Genomic DNA, 16795 nt, shown 5'->3' with positions numbered 1-16795 from the left:
AAACAGAAGTTTGTCTCGTTCGTCTAACGAATAAGCTTATTTAGTATCAGTTGAAGCTATCCCTTTACTGCGACCGCTAAGGTGTCTAGAGTTGCAATAAATAACAAGATCGCCATCATAGTGCAAACCATATACAGTAACCTTATCTCATTAGCTATAATATGTACTGTCCTCTTGTTAATGCCATGATGAATGGTTTAATGATGTATGTTTTATTATCAGTTTCGCTTTAATAGGGCGTGTTGTTAAGTCGGTTGTTGTAAGTTATGGATGTAACGTTTTCTTTAGCATCATAGAAGTTCGCTTTCATAGATTTTCTCGAGAATTTACTTCATGTATGGCATTTTATTAAGCCCAATGGGTCTATTTACTGACATACGTATATTTTTTGAACATTTCTATTATTGTGCACTATTATTCTAGAATTTAAACAGGTGATGTCGACCATTAATCATATAGTTGTTTTAGAACTATATTAATATGAACATTTGAAAAAAAAAAGCTTAAGTGGAGTTGGATAATTATGCTATCATATTGTCAAGCTGTAAACTTTCCTCAGATTCTTCCAAGTTATTCCCGTGTGACTTCTACTGCTGTCGTTTCATCTCAAATACCTCAGAAGTGAAAGCCAACTATTACAACAAAATGCCTCTGTATATTAATCACAAATTCTTCCCTGCATAAACGCATTGTAACAAGTCTCATTTTGTGAACATTAAGTCTTTTGACGAAGTTTTATAATTGCTTCAAAAGATACTTTCTTATGCTATGAAAGGGTGATCACTAACCCTTATCTTTCAGTTTTGTGTACCACGATTATGCCGTGTAGGCTAAAGGAGATAGTGGTAATAAGAAATGAATGAAATGCTGGGAAGAAGAAAGTGGGAGGAAATGGAAGAAACCCAGGAAAACGCACACACATAGTGTTTGTCCACCACAATATCAACTTGTGAGCTGGGATCAAACTAGAATCGAATGCTCTATCAATGAACCATTGCGGCCCTTACAATGGTTCAAATTTCATGTTAAACTGAAATTGTAGATCTATAGCCTCATTATTGAAATGGGCGGTAAACTCGAATCAATATAACAAAAAAGTGAAAAGAAAGCAAACGAAAGATATGAAATTTTTATTTAACTCTTTCCATTTTAGTTTCCGTGTTATTCTTGTTTAATTTGTCTTCGTTTTAATCTTTTCACAAAGATTAAATAGGCAGTCGTTTTCAGCTGTATCTGTACGGTGCAAACATTGTATAAAATTCAGCTACGTTGAGTATATCTCCATCATAAAAGTAAATCTTTCTGATTGTTTCAGATAACCGAAAAGACTACTGTTATGGTTTTCGACTTTGGAGGTGGCACGTTAGATGTGTCTATCGTAGTGATACAAGATGGTGTTTATGATGTGAAAGCAACTTCAGGAAATACTCATCTCGGTGGAGAAGACTTGGACAGTCGGCTTGTGAACTATTTTGTTGGTGAAATAAAAAGTAAATATGGTATAGATATTTCTGAAGACAAAAGAGCACTTCGTCGTCTCCGAACAGCCTGTGAGAGAGCTAAGCGCGAATTAACAACTGCAACCCATGGTAATATTGACTTAGATGCCTTATTCGAAGGCACTGATTTTCACAGTTCTATTTCCCAAGCTCGTTTTGAACACCTGAATTCTGACTTTTTTCTTAGTACGTTAGAACCAGTCAAGGATGCTTTGCAGCATGCGAATATGGAAAAGGCTGACATTGATATTATTGTTCTTGCTGGTGGATCTACCCGTATACCAAGAATGGAGAAAGTACTTAGTGACTTTTTTGATGGCAAAGAAATGACGAAATCAATCAATGCTGATGAAGTTGTAGCTTATGGGGCGTCACTGCGTGCAGCAGTTTTAAATGGAGACGGATCAGAGGAAGCGAATAGTATCATGCTTCTTGATGTAACTCCACTTTCATTAGGTGTTGAAACACGTGGAGGCTACATGACTGTTTTCATAAAACGCAACACTACTATTCCTACCAGAAAAACGCAATATTTTAGCACTAATGAAGACAATCAGTCTGTGGTTATGGTTAAAGTTTACGAAGGTGAACGTCCATTTACAAAAGACAACAATTTACTTGGCACCTTTACGTTAACTGGAATCCCTCCAGCACGAAGGGGTGAACCTCAAATTGAAGTTACTTTCAATATTGATTCAAATGGAATCTTAAATGTCAAAGCTGTCGAGAAAGCAACAGCAATAGAAAACAGAATTACAATTGCAAGCGGAGATCGTTTAAGTCCAGAAGAAATTGATAGAGCTATCGCTGAGGCAGAAAAATTTAAACGTGATGATGAAATTCGCAGGAAAAGGTTTATAGCAAAGAATAAATTAGAATCATATTGCTTGAATACAATACAAATGATGAATAGTAATGCAAGAAGTAGTACATCTGATTTTGAGAAGAACACCATTCTCGATCTTTGTAATCAAACACTTTTATGGCTTGAAGTAGATCAGTTTGCACAGGCAGAGGCATTCGAAAGTAGACATAAAGAGCTAGAAAATATTTTCAATCTTATTATCATAAGGATGTACCAGGCTGAATCTTAGAACTGCTTCCGATGTTCGAGTAGTCACCTACCGACAACATAATTGCAATCCTGATCAAAGCGAAAGAAATTGTTTTCATGCATACACTTTTATAAAGTAATTGGTAATATGAGTGGTCTCAATTGTATCCTAACTATAACTATCTTATTTCTATAGTTTGCAATCTTGAAAATTGTTTCATCAGATAATTCTAGTAATGATTAAGAACAGTAATTCCGGATATGAAAAAAAAGTTCTAAATGAAAGTCTATATTATAAAATGTTATGAACTCGCATATTGCTTATTACACAAATTTTCTTGTTTCGGTGGTAAGAACTTACATGTATTCTTTAATGTATAGAAAGCACATGTTTGGTATTAAATATAAACATTCTCATGTATAGTTGCCTACGACACAAAAGTTCAGGCTGTCTCGTCCCGTAAAGGTGTGTTAAAAATAATGTCTCGACTCGGGAAATGTACACTCATGTCCAAAATTATTGTCGTATGTCTATAAATATGTTGTTGTAAACTGACACACAATCATAACCACCTGTCTTTATTTCCTGAAAATCTAGGAACTGTCTTATGAGTACGGTGGGAGGTTTAATCAATTAATACAGGTCCTGGAGCAGCGATACGAAGAAAAATGTAGTGTGCTAAGCTCGCAGATTACTGTTAAACTTGGCATGTACGTACATGCTCCCCATAGCACACAAAAAGGAAGCTTCGTAGGTGTTTTTTTTTTTATTTTGTGCTTCTTAACATGCATCATACATCAATCTATGTCTGTGTCTTTGACACTTTCTTTCTTTGTCACTTGACTATCACTTTTGTTTGGTTATGCATTAATTTCAGCCATATCTTTATTCGTATACAAGTGGTTTCATACAGGTGCGTTTTTACCGATTTCCATTTTTTTCTTTCTTTTTGCCAGCATATTGTTCTTGCAAAACTGCGGGCGATACTAAGTTATAAATTTATCGTTCGGATATCCAATTGTATTATATACATATTGTTTTTCACCTAGTTTGCATTATACATAAAAGTAACAATTTATTAAAACATATTTTTTTTAATGTATGGGGTTTCCTCCAAATTTTGTTTCAACATTTCCGAAAAACCAGATTTCTTACAGAATACCTGATTTTAAATTCGTAATCAACAATTCCAAAAATATAAGATACTTCCGTTCAGGGAAGCGAAATAATCGTTGTATGAGAACCAGAGGAACGTAACTCCATTTTCGTAGGTTTACAGGAGAGAGAGGATTTTTTTTCAAACAAATGTTCTTTTAATAAGATGGTAAACACATTATTGCATAGCAGACAAGTCAATGACAAAGTCAACTTCAATAACACTGAAATAACACCAAGTGGGGCTTTCAGAATTATGTTCATGATCCAAGTGAAGAAAAATTCCATTCTTGGAGTTACGTTCCTCTGGTTCTCATACGACGTAATATACGACAGTGATCTTTATCAACTCGTCTTCAAGAATCTTGGACAACACATGTGTATAGTATTTATTTAACGATTTTACCTTTACCTTCATTTCAACGTTTCCCTGTGATGTCCATCTTCTTTGTGCCTCAACAAGTGTTATTCATTCTACATGTTGAAGGTGAGACGAAATTCTACTACTAATACTGTACACTGTCAACACTGTAATATACAGACAAGTATCCGTGTATAAGTAAAGATTAAGAAAACATTGTATTAGGACATCAAATGGACGGGTTAAAATTACAGTGGTGTAAGCCACTATTTTAAAAAGAAAGACAGCTAAAGAAATCGGGTCTAGATAAGTCAATTTGTTAACAGAAAACAAAAGTCAGATCTTCATTCAACAGCCAACAGATGACAGTAGAAGATGAAGGAAATAGCTGTTTTGTTTCCGAATTTATTACTATTCCTTTTTCATAGATATTTGGGGGTAAGTTCGTATTTGTGTCTTTCCTTTTATTATAATAAAAAGACAATGCTAATACATCGAGCGAGACAAGCGGCGTATAAACGAAATTCATTTTCTTACACTGTTCCTCGTTTTTCAGCTTTTATATTTAAAATATATGTACAAACCCAGGCACATATCCAGGAATGTGTTCCGATAGGAGTCCAAATTTACTGTGGCAATAAATTATATTAAAATTTGTAAAATCACCCCAAACAGTAGACTAACTTACAGGAAAGATGAAATTATGGGGGATCTGTATACCCAGGACCCATCCTCTACGTACACCCTGTGTTGAGGCTAAAGAACTATGTTAAAAGTACATTGTTTAAGCGTACATAAAAGTAAATTGTAAGATTTTACTGAAATTTCTTTTATAGATTTATATGAATGTATAATATAATGTTGTCAATATATAGTAAAAGAGATGTAATCAAAACATATGTTTCCGCCTTTTTAATAAATGCGCATGGGATTAATGTAATGTTAAAAGAAATTAATGAATTTGGATCGTTTCCTGACCTTGGTTTACCTTGTGCAACATATATTGAAATCAAATAAATCAATTCTAGTTATGTTGACCTTAATGAGTTCTACCATATTTTTGTTTGCAAATTTGTAAGACCTTTTTTCTAAACTTCAATACTCATGTGGATTGTAGAAAAGCTCCTCCTAAGACAAACTGAATTGTTATATCATTTCAGATCTCCAAAGAAACAACTATAATGGTATTTGATTTTGGTGGTGGAACCTTAGATGTCACTATTCTCACAATAAAAGACGATGAGTTTAAAGTAAAATCGACTTCAGGAAATACTCATCTTGGAGGTGAAGACTTAAATAATTGTTTGATGGATCATTTTGCAAATGAATTTCAGAAGAGATATCACATGGATCTCACACAGGATCCAAAAGCATTGCGTCGTCTCCGTTCCTCTTGTGAAAAAGCTAAAAGAGAACTTTCAGTTTCAACAAAAGCAAGAATTGAAATACCATCTCTCTTTAAAAACAAAGACTTTACTGCAGATATCACCAGAGCACGCTTTGAAGAACTTAATGCAGACATCTTTCGTACCATCCTGGATCCTGTCAAGAAAGCATTGGAATATGCCCAGATACGAAAGGAAAATATTGATGAAATTATTCTAGTCGGAGGATCCAGCAGAATTCCGAAAGTTCAGAAAATCTTGCAGGATTTCTTTGGTGGCAAGCAACTGAATAAAACCATCAACCCGGATGAAGCAATAGCTTATGGAGCGTCGTTAATAGCAGCTTTCCGTAGTGGAACTGTACCAGATGATCTTCAAGTATGGTACTTGTTGATGTAACCCCTCTTTCTTTGGGTGTTGAAGTAGATGGAGTTGAAATGAGTGTTATTATTAAACGTAACACAACAATCCCTGCTGAAAAAACTAGAGTATATACTACAACGTCCGATAATCAAACTGAAATAAACTTTAAAGTATATGAAGGTGAGCGTGTTATGACGAGAGACAACTACTTGCTGGGATCATTTCTCCTGACGAAAATTCCATGTGCCCCAAGAGGTGTACCACAAGTCGACGTCACATTTAGAATTGACGAAAACGGTATTTTGAGCGTAAAGGCTATTGAAAGGTCAGCAGGAAGACAAAATAGCATTGTTATTACCAAAGATAAGAGCCGTATGAGCGCAGAAGAAGTGGAGCGCCTGATTGCTCAAGCAGAGAAGTTCAAAATTGAGGATGATAAACAAAGAAAAGCTTTTGCAGCAAAGAATGTATTGGAATCATATTGCTTAACCCTGATGAGAACAGCTGAGAATAAACAGTCTTGTAAGATTTCAGATTCTAACAGAAATATAATCCTTAAGACCTGTCAAACAATTCTTGACTGGATTGATGCGAACAAAATGGCAGAAATAAAGGAAATAGAACAAAAGCATGAGGAACTTAAACGAGTAATCAAACCTATATTGGGTGGAAGTCAACAATGTTTTTGGAGAAGAAACATACATGATGTTGATTGAAATTCTTACTAAGAATAAGAGTTCATTATTACATGCTTGAGAAATTCACTCATACTGCTATGTAAACGCAGAGCTTTTATATTCACGTTCAACAAATTGCAATATGCATTTAACTTTGAGGCGTACACTAATCTGCAGACAAAATAATGCGCTTTAAAATCTTATATGATCTTGATAGATAGATAAAAAAAAAAAAAAAGCATTATTCCGTTTTGTAATTCTTCACAAGAGTACTAGTGTAAACACACGCTCTGAACAATAGCAAATATTGTGTGTGATTTCTAAAACTGATTTTGCAAATACTAAGATTGTAGAAAATTACTGTTTGCTTTGGTATATGTAGTTGCATATATACACATAAGTTGTCTGGCTAACTACATTTTCGTGTTAAAGGAAATTAGCCCTTATGGAAGCATTTACAACTTGACACGAACTAAGGGGCCGCAGTAATTCAATGGTAGGGCGCTTGCCTCTAGCGTGAAGGGTCCCTCGTTCGATCACAGTTTCTCTCAAGTGGGTCTTGTGGTGCACATACAGAGTGTCAGTAGGTTTTCTCTGGGTTCTCCTGTTTCATTCCATTCTTGTTATTCGATTACTATCATCCATCTTATTATCACCGTCTCCTTTAGCCTCGGCGCATATACCTGGGACCTTGAAATAAAAGAAGGGAAGAAAATGAAAATTTGACATGAACTTCTGAAAAAAAACAAGTATTATACGTGATATATAAAATTGTTTTGTTATTTCATATCCACTTAAAACGGGAAAAAATAATAATAATAATTACACTTTTATTATTAAAAATAATTATACTTTTATCATTTGATCTGATTTTGAATTTAGCATCTCGTTCAGCAGCGAGACTATATGAGACGTGGACTTACAGTTTAATATGGAATCCAAACTACGTGAGCTCCTGCCGGGATTCGAACTTGGAGTTCCCACACCAAAGGCGCATACGCCTATTGTCATTTGAGCTGTCTGAAACCCAACTGCACTTCATTCTCGCCGATTTCTGAGTTTAGGCACGGAATCATTTGAGTTACGCGTATTTAATATCGAACCATATGCCACAACAAACTAAGTGTAGAAATTGTTGCAACAGTCAAGTGGTCACTGTTACCATAAGAGTTAATTTCTGACGCCACTAAAGAAATTAATTCGCTCTGGCTTCATATAGTTTATATATAGGCAGGGGCGTCATTTGCGTAGGGCGAGGCGACAATTGCCCAAACAGTTTGAGAAACACATGTTTTCTAATAAATTGTACAGTATACTAATATACAAAAAAGACGTGAACATTTTATGTCTATGGAAAAATCTTGCCCTGTCCCCTGGCAAAATATGAAATGACGCTACTGAATTGAAGCATTCCTCCGAATATTTCAATATAGCACATTTCAGTGAAACCGAGAAAAACTAATAGGGCATATACAGCAATGCTCCGTTGAGAGTTTGCCAGCAGGTAGTACCATATCTTGCACAATGGAGAAAGGAAGTTTTCAGTATATGTCAGTTATATTCTGTAGAACATAATTTCACTGGTAACGCAATAAATTCCAAAATGTGCCATACAGTGTTATTCGGAGGTATGCTTCAATTATATCTAAGGAAGCGTATTAAGTAAATTATCACATTTTCTGTGTTTAATCCATTGTTTCTAGAAATATGATCTCTACAAAATTCAGAGCAATCTGTAATAGTCATACAAAGCTCATTCAAATTTTGAAGCCAATTATATTTTTAGATGGTAATCGAAATTACAGTTTGAAAAAGTTTCAAAATAGTTATTTTGTTTATGCATAAGAGTGACTGTTGTAATAAATTGCTTATCAATGGAGTGGACGAAGATAACCGCCTAATCTAAAAATGGCAATATTATCTGTAGTCAGATTGTAGAAAACACTGGGTAATCATATAACTTGATTTTAAACATTGCGTGTTTGATCTTGCAAATAAAGTGGTCATTTAAGATGACCCATAGGAAAAGTTTTCTTGTTATGGACAGTTGTAATAAAAATGAACAATTATTAGTATTTTATTAAGTAGTGTCAGTCATAAAGAATATCTATCTGCCAGTCGCAGATGGATATTCTTTATTCAAAAGTTTTCAGAATCACATGATTTGATGTAACCAATGAGCCTTTGAATTTGTGGTGTTTATATGAAATGTAATGGATTTGTGTTTGCAGTTAATACAATAAAAACTAATAATATGTGGGACTAAATCTGTTGTTAAAGAAGATATAAGCGTTATAGTATAGGGAAATTAGGCGTATTTTGGGGTCAACCTAAAAGTTAAAAAAACGAAACTTGCTGGATTATATAGTACTGCTTGCGAGGTTCTCACAGGAAGTTCCAAAGAATCCAATTGCAGATTTAGAATATATGAGATCATCAATATGGTGCGTCATTATAATAAATTACATTGAATATTAAGTTGTTATTACTCAAGGTGATTTAGATTTTTTGTGTTTTATCCTTGATAACTTCTCACGTATTGTGTAAAAATAAAATACATATAGTAATGGCAATGTACTTGTTAATTAAAATTTAATTACGTAAGAACCTAAAAGTATGCAAACATTCTAAAACAACAGATGGGATAAATAACACCAAATTTTACTAGTTTCAAAATGGCAACCACTGCGTCTAATAAAGTTCAGGAAGTTTTCTTCAGGTCTTCTTCTTACTTTATGAGCAAATCGTTTGATCATTTGAGAAAATATCTGAATATTACTTCTTATGTCTAATTTAAACATAATTATACTTTTTACATGCATTATTTTTATAGTGTTCTTTTCTATATGGAAATTTGTCTCATTTCACTCTTTGTAGTTTCTTTCGCAGAAAACAAAATATTTACTCTAAAGAACGATGAAAAATGATGGAATGGAAAGTCCAGTTTAAATCTGCCCTAAGAAAGCTTCATTTAGAAAGTCATCAAACAACCACATTTCCCTTCAAAAACTAACAAAACTCTCATTTTCAGTGATATTGAAACAATTTCGTCATTATTTCAAATGATAACAATTTTATTAAACTTCTTAGAGCGAATTACAAATAAAATGTCAAAATGTAACCAGTATGAATAAAACAGTCCAATTTTTGCATTGTATATACACGAGCAAAAATGCATTCACAGTTCCATTGTTCATATCCTGCAACGTTAGACAACCAACAATACAGTTAAGGTTGGTCGGTTGAGAACAAAACAAAGAGTTCTACAAGTGTAATAGTTCGTTTAAAACGTGTCAGTGTAGCAAACAGGAAAAAAATAGAAAAATATCCATGCCTCTCCAACGAATAAAAAATGGGGTAGAACACGCCTCTCTCAGTATCGAGTAGAATACGCCTCTTAGTATCTACAGAGCGATTGATATCATGAGAAAGTTACAAAGAAATCTTATCTAACCTTAGACCTACCAAGGGCAAATCAATGTTGGTCAAACATTCATTTTATTTCACAGGTTACAATATTATGAAAAATCTCTGAATCTTTTACATTATTCGTTTCAACGTCGCCTTTACTTTTGTTACTTATCAGCTTTAAGATCTCTAGTAAAACTTTATGAAAAAATCGGTCGAGATGATTTGATTCCCATCTTTGTTTTGCGAGAATATTTTTTATCACCAAAACTAACGGAGTTTTTGTTTTTTAAAATGTATTATTATTATTATCTTTCATTGACACATTAAAGCTAACAAGAATATTTTCTGAAGTTATATTACGTTTCCAGTGTGTTCGGAAAATGAAACAAAAAAATAAAAAGAAAAAGTAAAAAGAAAGACAATGTAAGAAAGTAAAAACAAGGTATGTAGTGTGTGTCAGTTCAATTTGCGAAAACCAATACATCAGTAGAAAGCATGTCATGTTTCAAATATGACAAATAATCATATTTTGTGTGCACATAACATGAGTTTGTGTAAAAGTTGTACAAGATATGTAATGCTTTCGTTATAGGTTAAGTTATTATGAATCTGCTGTTTCACTTTTGAATGGAATTACGATTTCGCAAGTTTTTTTTCTCTATACATTTTTGTGAGAGCACGTTAATGAGCAATGGAAAATACGACTGTTCTTGGGATCGGTTTGGTTCCGGTTGACCGTTTGAAAATGAAATGAAATATTATTTTTTTGCGTTTAATGTCCCGCGATTACGACTGTTAGCTGAAGCGAGACCATTATTATTACAAGTGAATTCTGAAAGATGAATTTGTGGAATGAGAAAGTGAAAGGAAACGGGAGTACGGGAGTGTCCCAACAAAACCCACGATCACGATGTTGTCCACCTTAAGCTTACTTGCCTTGGGAACGAACCAGGTACCCCACCCATAGATAGTTCACTAGCCGGGGTCCCGGGTTAGATTCCCTGTGGGAGAGTTTTTGAAATTTTAAATGTTCTTGATGTCTGTGTTCGTGCACCTGTCGTTCAAAGTTAATAAAACTACAAAACGAGTCTAATCTAGTAGAAAATAGAGATAAGTTACGGAGATATTTTTGGTGAATCAAAAAACTAAAAAGAACGTGGTCTGAGGCATTAGGTTCCAGTTAACGGTTCGAATGACTCTCAAGACTTATTTTCTCCCTGTCCTTGCGTCTTTGTGTCTTCTTTTGGTTTGTAATTTAAATTAGAATTTTCTGCACTATAGTATTTTATCATGGCAAAAATCAGTGTGTTTCGTTCTGATTAAATCCTTTGAATCGTACACGTGTGCAATTTGCTACATACCCGAGCTTGTTTTGCCTCACTTAACAGAGCCGTCTTAGAGTAATGGCTTGAGCATTCGTTTCGTAATGAAAGGGTACTGGGTTCGATTCTGCATAGGTCATTAGGGAAATTTTTATCATTTACAATATTGATACTTCAGATGTATAATATGAAAAATATTCCATTTCTCTGGGTCTTAGAATTTCAAAGACCTTCTTCACAGAGGAAATACTAACAACATGACGACACATGTCTACAACCTTTATTCGTACTGTCTGACAGTGAGAACGTAACGCGTTTAGTAAACAATTCATGAATACATAAGGCTCATTCTTAGGGCTTAGACACTAATTCTTCCAAAGTATCTCTTATAAGACAGTTCACCCTTAGACCCTCTAAAAAAGAAATTTCTTTTAATTATTTCATCATATCTTCATGTTAAAAAAATAAATGAAACTTCTCAGACCGAGTTTCGAACTCTCGATCTTCAAGTTTCACAAGTTGTTTACAAACACAGAGCGGCTCAAGATGCTTATCTACTGGCGGTATATGTACGGCTTACAGCTAGCGCCTATACAAAGAAAAGAAGGAAAATGCAATTCCCTGTGTATAAATCTGCGGGAATTGTGATGGATTGAGAGTTACTTTTTTGGACTTAGTGTCTGAACAAGCTTCCAAGTTTCTGTGAACAGAAGTGTACCACTGAAACACTAGCCACTAATCTCTAGGAAATGAAACACGGATGACTAAAAAGAAATTATGTAGAAAACAAAAAATGTCGATAACTAGAAGTTAAAGTAAAGTTAAATATCTTCTACAGTTGCCCTCAAATACTACGTACTTTATGTTTACTTTAATTCATAAAATATGTGTTCTATCCATCATGATGGTGAATTTCAGAGCGAAATATAGCATTTAGGTCATGAAATCTTATTTAGCTTTAGAGTATACTATAAGAAAGCTATTTAAATAGAAAAATCATGAAAATCAAAAAGCCAAAATTTCCAAAATTCTTGTTTTTCCCAAAAAAAGCCGGCTTTTTATGTGAAAAAAACATCGATTCAAAAAAAGCCGGGTTTTTTTTGCATCTCTAACTACATATCTTGTTTTTACTTTCTTACATTGTCTTTCTTTTTACTTTTACTTTTTTCTTTTTCTGTTTTTGTATCATTTTCCGAACACACTGGAAACTAGTAATATAACTTCAGCTATTCTTGTTAGCTTTAATCTGTCAATGAAAGATAATAATAATGATGCATTTTTAAAAATAAAAACTACGTTGGTTTTGCTGATAAACGATATTCTTGCAAAACAAAGATGTGAGAGATATTAAAGCTGATAAGTAACAAAAGTGAAGGTAACGTTGAAACGAATAATGTAATAGATTCAGAGATTTTTCATAATATTGTAACCTGTGAAATAAAATGAATGTTTGACCAACATTGATTTCTCCTTGGTATGTCTAAGGTTAGATAAGATTTCTTTGTAACTTTCTCATTATATCAATCGTTCTGTAGATACTAAGAGGCGTATTCTACTCGATTTTTTATTCGTCGCAGAGGCATGGATATTTTTCTATTTTTTTCTGTTTGCTACACTGACATGTTTCGAACAAACTATTGCATTTGTAAAACTCCTTGTGTTGTTCTCAACCAAACAACCTTAACTGTATTGTTGGTTGTCTAGCGTTGCGGGATATAAACAATGGAAGTGTGAATGCACTTACGCTCGTGTGTATACAATTAATATCTTTGACTGATGCAAACATGACGTTTCTAGTTCCACTCTATGTGAAGATTTATTCATTCAAAGATTGCCCTATAAATTAAACCAGCGGTCATATTGATGACATCATACCTTCTAACTTGTAACTGGCTTATTTTGAACTTTTTTGTGACAGATATTTTGCAAGTAGTACTACATATTCTATCAAATTTCGTTCATTGTTTTATCTCAATGTTAGACCCTAATTTTCTTATATTATTAGGTCCTTTGAAGGTTGTTTCTATTAATTGAAAAACATATTGTACTTATACTAATACTTATCTATAATCTCTTGCCTTACCTCTAACATATATTGTTTTTTCCTCTACTTGTACAACCAAAGTTCAAATATGCAAATCAAGCCTAAAGTAATCAAATCTATCCAAGCCTAAAGTAGTAGGAGGGACTTAATTTCTTTTTCATAAATTAAGGTACTGGATATGAATATTGTTTAACAAAATGTTTTATTCATTAAAGGTTTTAAATACTATATAAATATAACCTGCCTTCAACCCATTATTAAATGGAAATTTGTCCTAAACGGAAATATTTCACGGTCCCATGAATTTACGAGTAAAAACGTGTTGAAATTGTATTCATTAAGCGGAAACACAGACAACGGAAATCAAATTAAACCATTTAACAGAGAAGTACGTTGTCAATGAAACAAACGATAATGTGGAAATGTGAACAGACAAAACGTATATATGTGTGCCTTAACTAAGAACTATATGGAATGTTTGAAAGGAGAAGAGGAATGTGTTATTGAGTTGCAAGAAGAGTATAGGGTAAACACTTAAGAAGGTGCTCTCGGAAGTTCAAATGTCCCGCTACAATTTGGTTTACGTCAAAATGACACTGATATGCTTAGTGTGTGCACAAGCTAAAGTGTTTGCTGAAAGTCGAGAAGCGAAGCAGTAATGTATCTAGAAAACTCTCCTTGACTATTGTAAAATTAATTTTACGTCTTCACCGTATTTTTTTCTGTTCGTTGTTTTACGTGCATTAATTCGTAGTTAAAATAAGTACTGTGAATTAAATAAGGTACGTACAAAATCTTATCTTAGAATGTCCATTATAGGCATATACTTTTTTTTATCATGTCTAGCTTCGTTAACTGGAAACTTATTTGATTCCACTAAATACAGATTTTACTGTATATATATATATATATATATATATATATATATATATATATATATATATATATATATATATATATATATATATATATATACAAGTTTAAAAGAAATTGATGTCTGTAATGAGTTCTTTAACTTCGGAACTCCACGTCTCTAATGTTTATGAGCAACACTTACCACTACATATACTTAACTAGTTACCCAAGTCAGAAACCCACTGGTTCCCACTTCGATCCAGTTTCGACCGACATCTGAACAATCAAGAACGACTGATTTTAGCTTTTTAAAACAAAAATAAATTAAAAAAATAAAGTAATTGTGTTGTCTTGGGACAGAACTTATGTCCATAGGCACTTTTCATCCTCTCAAATGAAAACCATCACACAGGTATCTCTAACTTAGTGCTTCTTGTTGCTACTTGGATATAAATAGTAAAAAAAAAACTCATTATTAATTTATTCAAAATTCACATACAAAGATTATTATGTTTCGTCACTAGCTTCTCATTCGAAACAACTCTCCTGACTCAAGCGAATTAGACATAGTTAAACTAACACAAAATTGATGGAAATAACTGTCCAAGTTGCTTAAAAAGAAGTTATAATCAGAACAAACTAATTTCAGCATCCATTTAGACCAAAGGAAGCTGTTTCTTCCTTCCTTAACTGACCATCACTTAGGTCAGAGCCTACAACTAAATTCGTAGTCTTCATAACGCTACAGCAATCACTATGGCCCAAATAAACGTCTCTTTCTCTGCTACTATCACCAATTAGACGATTCCTATCAAAGACAGTAAAAAACAATCGAGGCGTACTTTGACCCACATGTCAAAAAAGCATCATTCAGCAGTACAGCTTGTCTAGAAAAAGGCAATAGGTCAGCCGAGGGCGTGTAGCATTGCTGCCACTTTCCCAGTGAGAAAGGATTCTATTAAATCGTTGGTTGGTTAGCAAGGTAAGTCTCTCGTTTAGAGATTATTAAACAAACAAAGTATTGTAGAAAGGTTCGGATGGCAGAGAGTCACACTGAGTGGGCCTAACAGTGTTCTTGTGTGTGTATGTGTGTGTGTGTTTTGTACAGTTCAAAAGTGGCTCTAAAAGGGAAAGGTCGTCATTGCCTTGCTATGGACATAAGTTGCGTATTCGGCTAAGGGTAAACATTATGTGGGAAATGGAGGTTAAGTAGATTTTTTTGTCATGTGTATTCGGGTTATAGTTGTTAGCTTTCTGTGTTGTTGTTTGGAGTTGTGTGTTGATATTTGTACTCTTCTTTTATGGTGATTGTGTTCTTCAAATACTGTGTGTACGTGATGTATAAATCACTATGGATGGAGGTGATAGATAGTTGGGACTTGGATAGTTATGTCATCAATTGTTGGGAAAATTTTAGAATGGGTTTATTTACGCGTAGATGTGGTTGATTTGCTGGTTCTGTGGTTATGGTTAAAACGAAGACTACACACTTCATGATCTCCAGTGTACAGAAAGTAGAAAGAGACTTACAGTTGTAGCGATTTAGCTTCCGTAGTCAGTAGAGAAGGCAAGAAGTTGAAGCAAAGTTCCTGCAGTCAGGACTAGCGAAAGTTAATGTGTGTGTTTGTGTGTATTACAAGTTCACACACAAGAGGTATTCCTTAGTTGGGTAAGAACTTTTCAATCTAGTGGCCCCCTCTAGAGGCCTTCTTTTTATATAGCTTATGGGGACAGTTTCTGACTAGGAGTCTATTTTCAGCCTACAAATGGTGAGTCTCTTGCACATTTATACACATTACACATACACCTCTTGGAACTCTTGTCTGCATCAGTTCTTCATCACACCAATATGGTCCGTAAGAAAAACAATAAAATCATACACAAACCGCTTCCCACCATAAATGACCCGAACTTACAGAAGAAAAAAGAAACACCGCAGCTTACTCTGATTTAAGACCTCCCTACACAACATGCGGAATGAAGACGCAGGTCTACGCAAACTAGGAGAATAAATGAAGGAACGGTTTGGGGATCAAGTACCTTTCCGGCTTCCCAGGGTAAACTACATAGACAGTGTGAAGCTTTCCTTTTCAAATTAGGAATACTTTTTTCAGTTCCCAAGAGAGGAGTTGGGCCCTGGGGCGTTCTTCTTCAGCCACACAGTAAACAACGAATCTAAACCGGAACAGAGGTCTCACAGCCTACCCCGATCCCTCTCCACTCTTCCTCTCTCAGCAATAAAGAAGGAGATGCTGACAACTGCCAAATCCAGGAATACTCTAGCACTCTCCAAAACAGATTAAAAAGAACGGACCACCACACTAAAATTTCTCGCTTCAATTTCTCTAACTAAATCCTGTGTGCTGCAGTTACTAATGAAGCATTTTCTTGTGAAATACGAAAAAAATATAAATTGTTTTCGGAAATTTTCAACGAAAGAAAACGCAACCCAAAACTAACTACCTTTTGTAGATTTTTCCATAAGAAAATGACTGTTTCAATATGTTGGGATTATTGATGAAATATCTGTATATAAAATAAAATTAGAGAAGTATTTCATAGAACTGTTTTTTTAAAAATCCCTCCAAAAGTGAACTACTCCTTGTAAATTTATTCGTTAGAGGTAATTTAGACAACATTATAGGGTTATTGATGAAATATTTATTTA

General features: G+C 34.1%; 2 protein-coding genes across 3 annotated transcripts in view; both read left to right on the top strand.

Annotated features, from left to right (window-relative positions):
* The window catches only part of LOC145690331 (heat shock 70 kDa protein cognate 4-like), a 128356-nt gene that overhangs the window by 98945 nt on the left and 12616 nt on the right, over positions 1 to 16795 (top strand). The window contains exon 3 of one of the 2 annotated variants that reach the window (XM_081765119.1): positions 1316 to 3144. The exons of the other annotated variant lie outside the window; for it this stretch is intronic. Coding sequence (XP_081621245.1) covers positions 1316 to 2593 — 1278 coding nt within the window. The 3' untranslated portion in view covers positions 2594 to 3144. Of the gene's footprint in view, positions 1 to 1315; positions 3145 to 16795 lie in introns of those variants that run through there. 2 annotated transcript variants of the gene reach the window in all.
* Positions 3876 to 7073, top strand: LOC145688804 (heat shock 70 kDa protein cognate 4-like). Its single transcript, XM_081762979.1, is given in 3 exon segments — positions 3876 to 4031; positions 5231 to 5831; positions 5834 to 7073. Coding segments are annotated over 3 exon segments (1458 nt in total). The 3' UTR covers positions 6535 to 7073.

The sequence above is a fragment of the Thermobia domestica genome, chromosome 7 (assembly GCF_964235325.1).
Source record: "Thermobia domestica chromosome 7, izTheDome1.hap1.1, whole genome shotgun sequence".
Lineage (NCBI taxonomy): Eukaryota > Metazoa > Arthropoda > Insecta > Zygentoma > Lepismatidae > Thermobia > Thermobia domestica.
The sequence above is the reverse complement of the archived record's forward strand: the minus strand, read 5'-3'. Positions and strand labels throughout refer to the sequence as shown.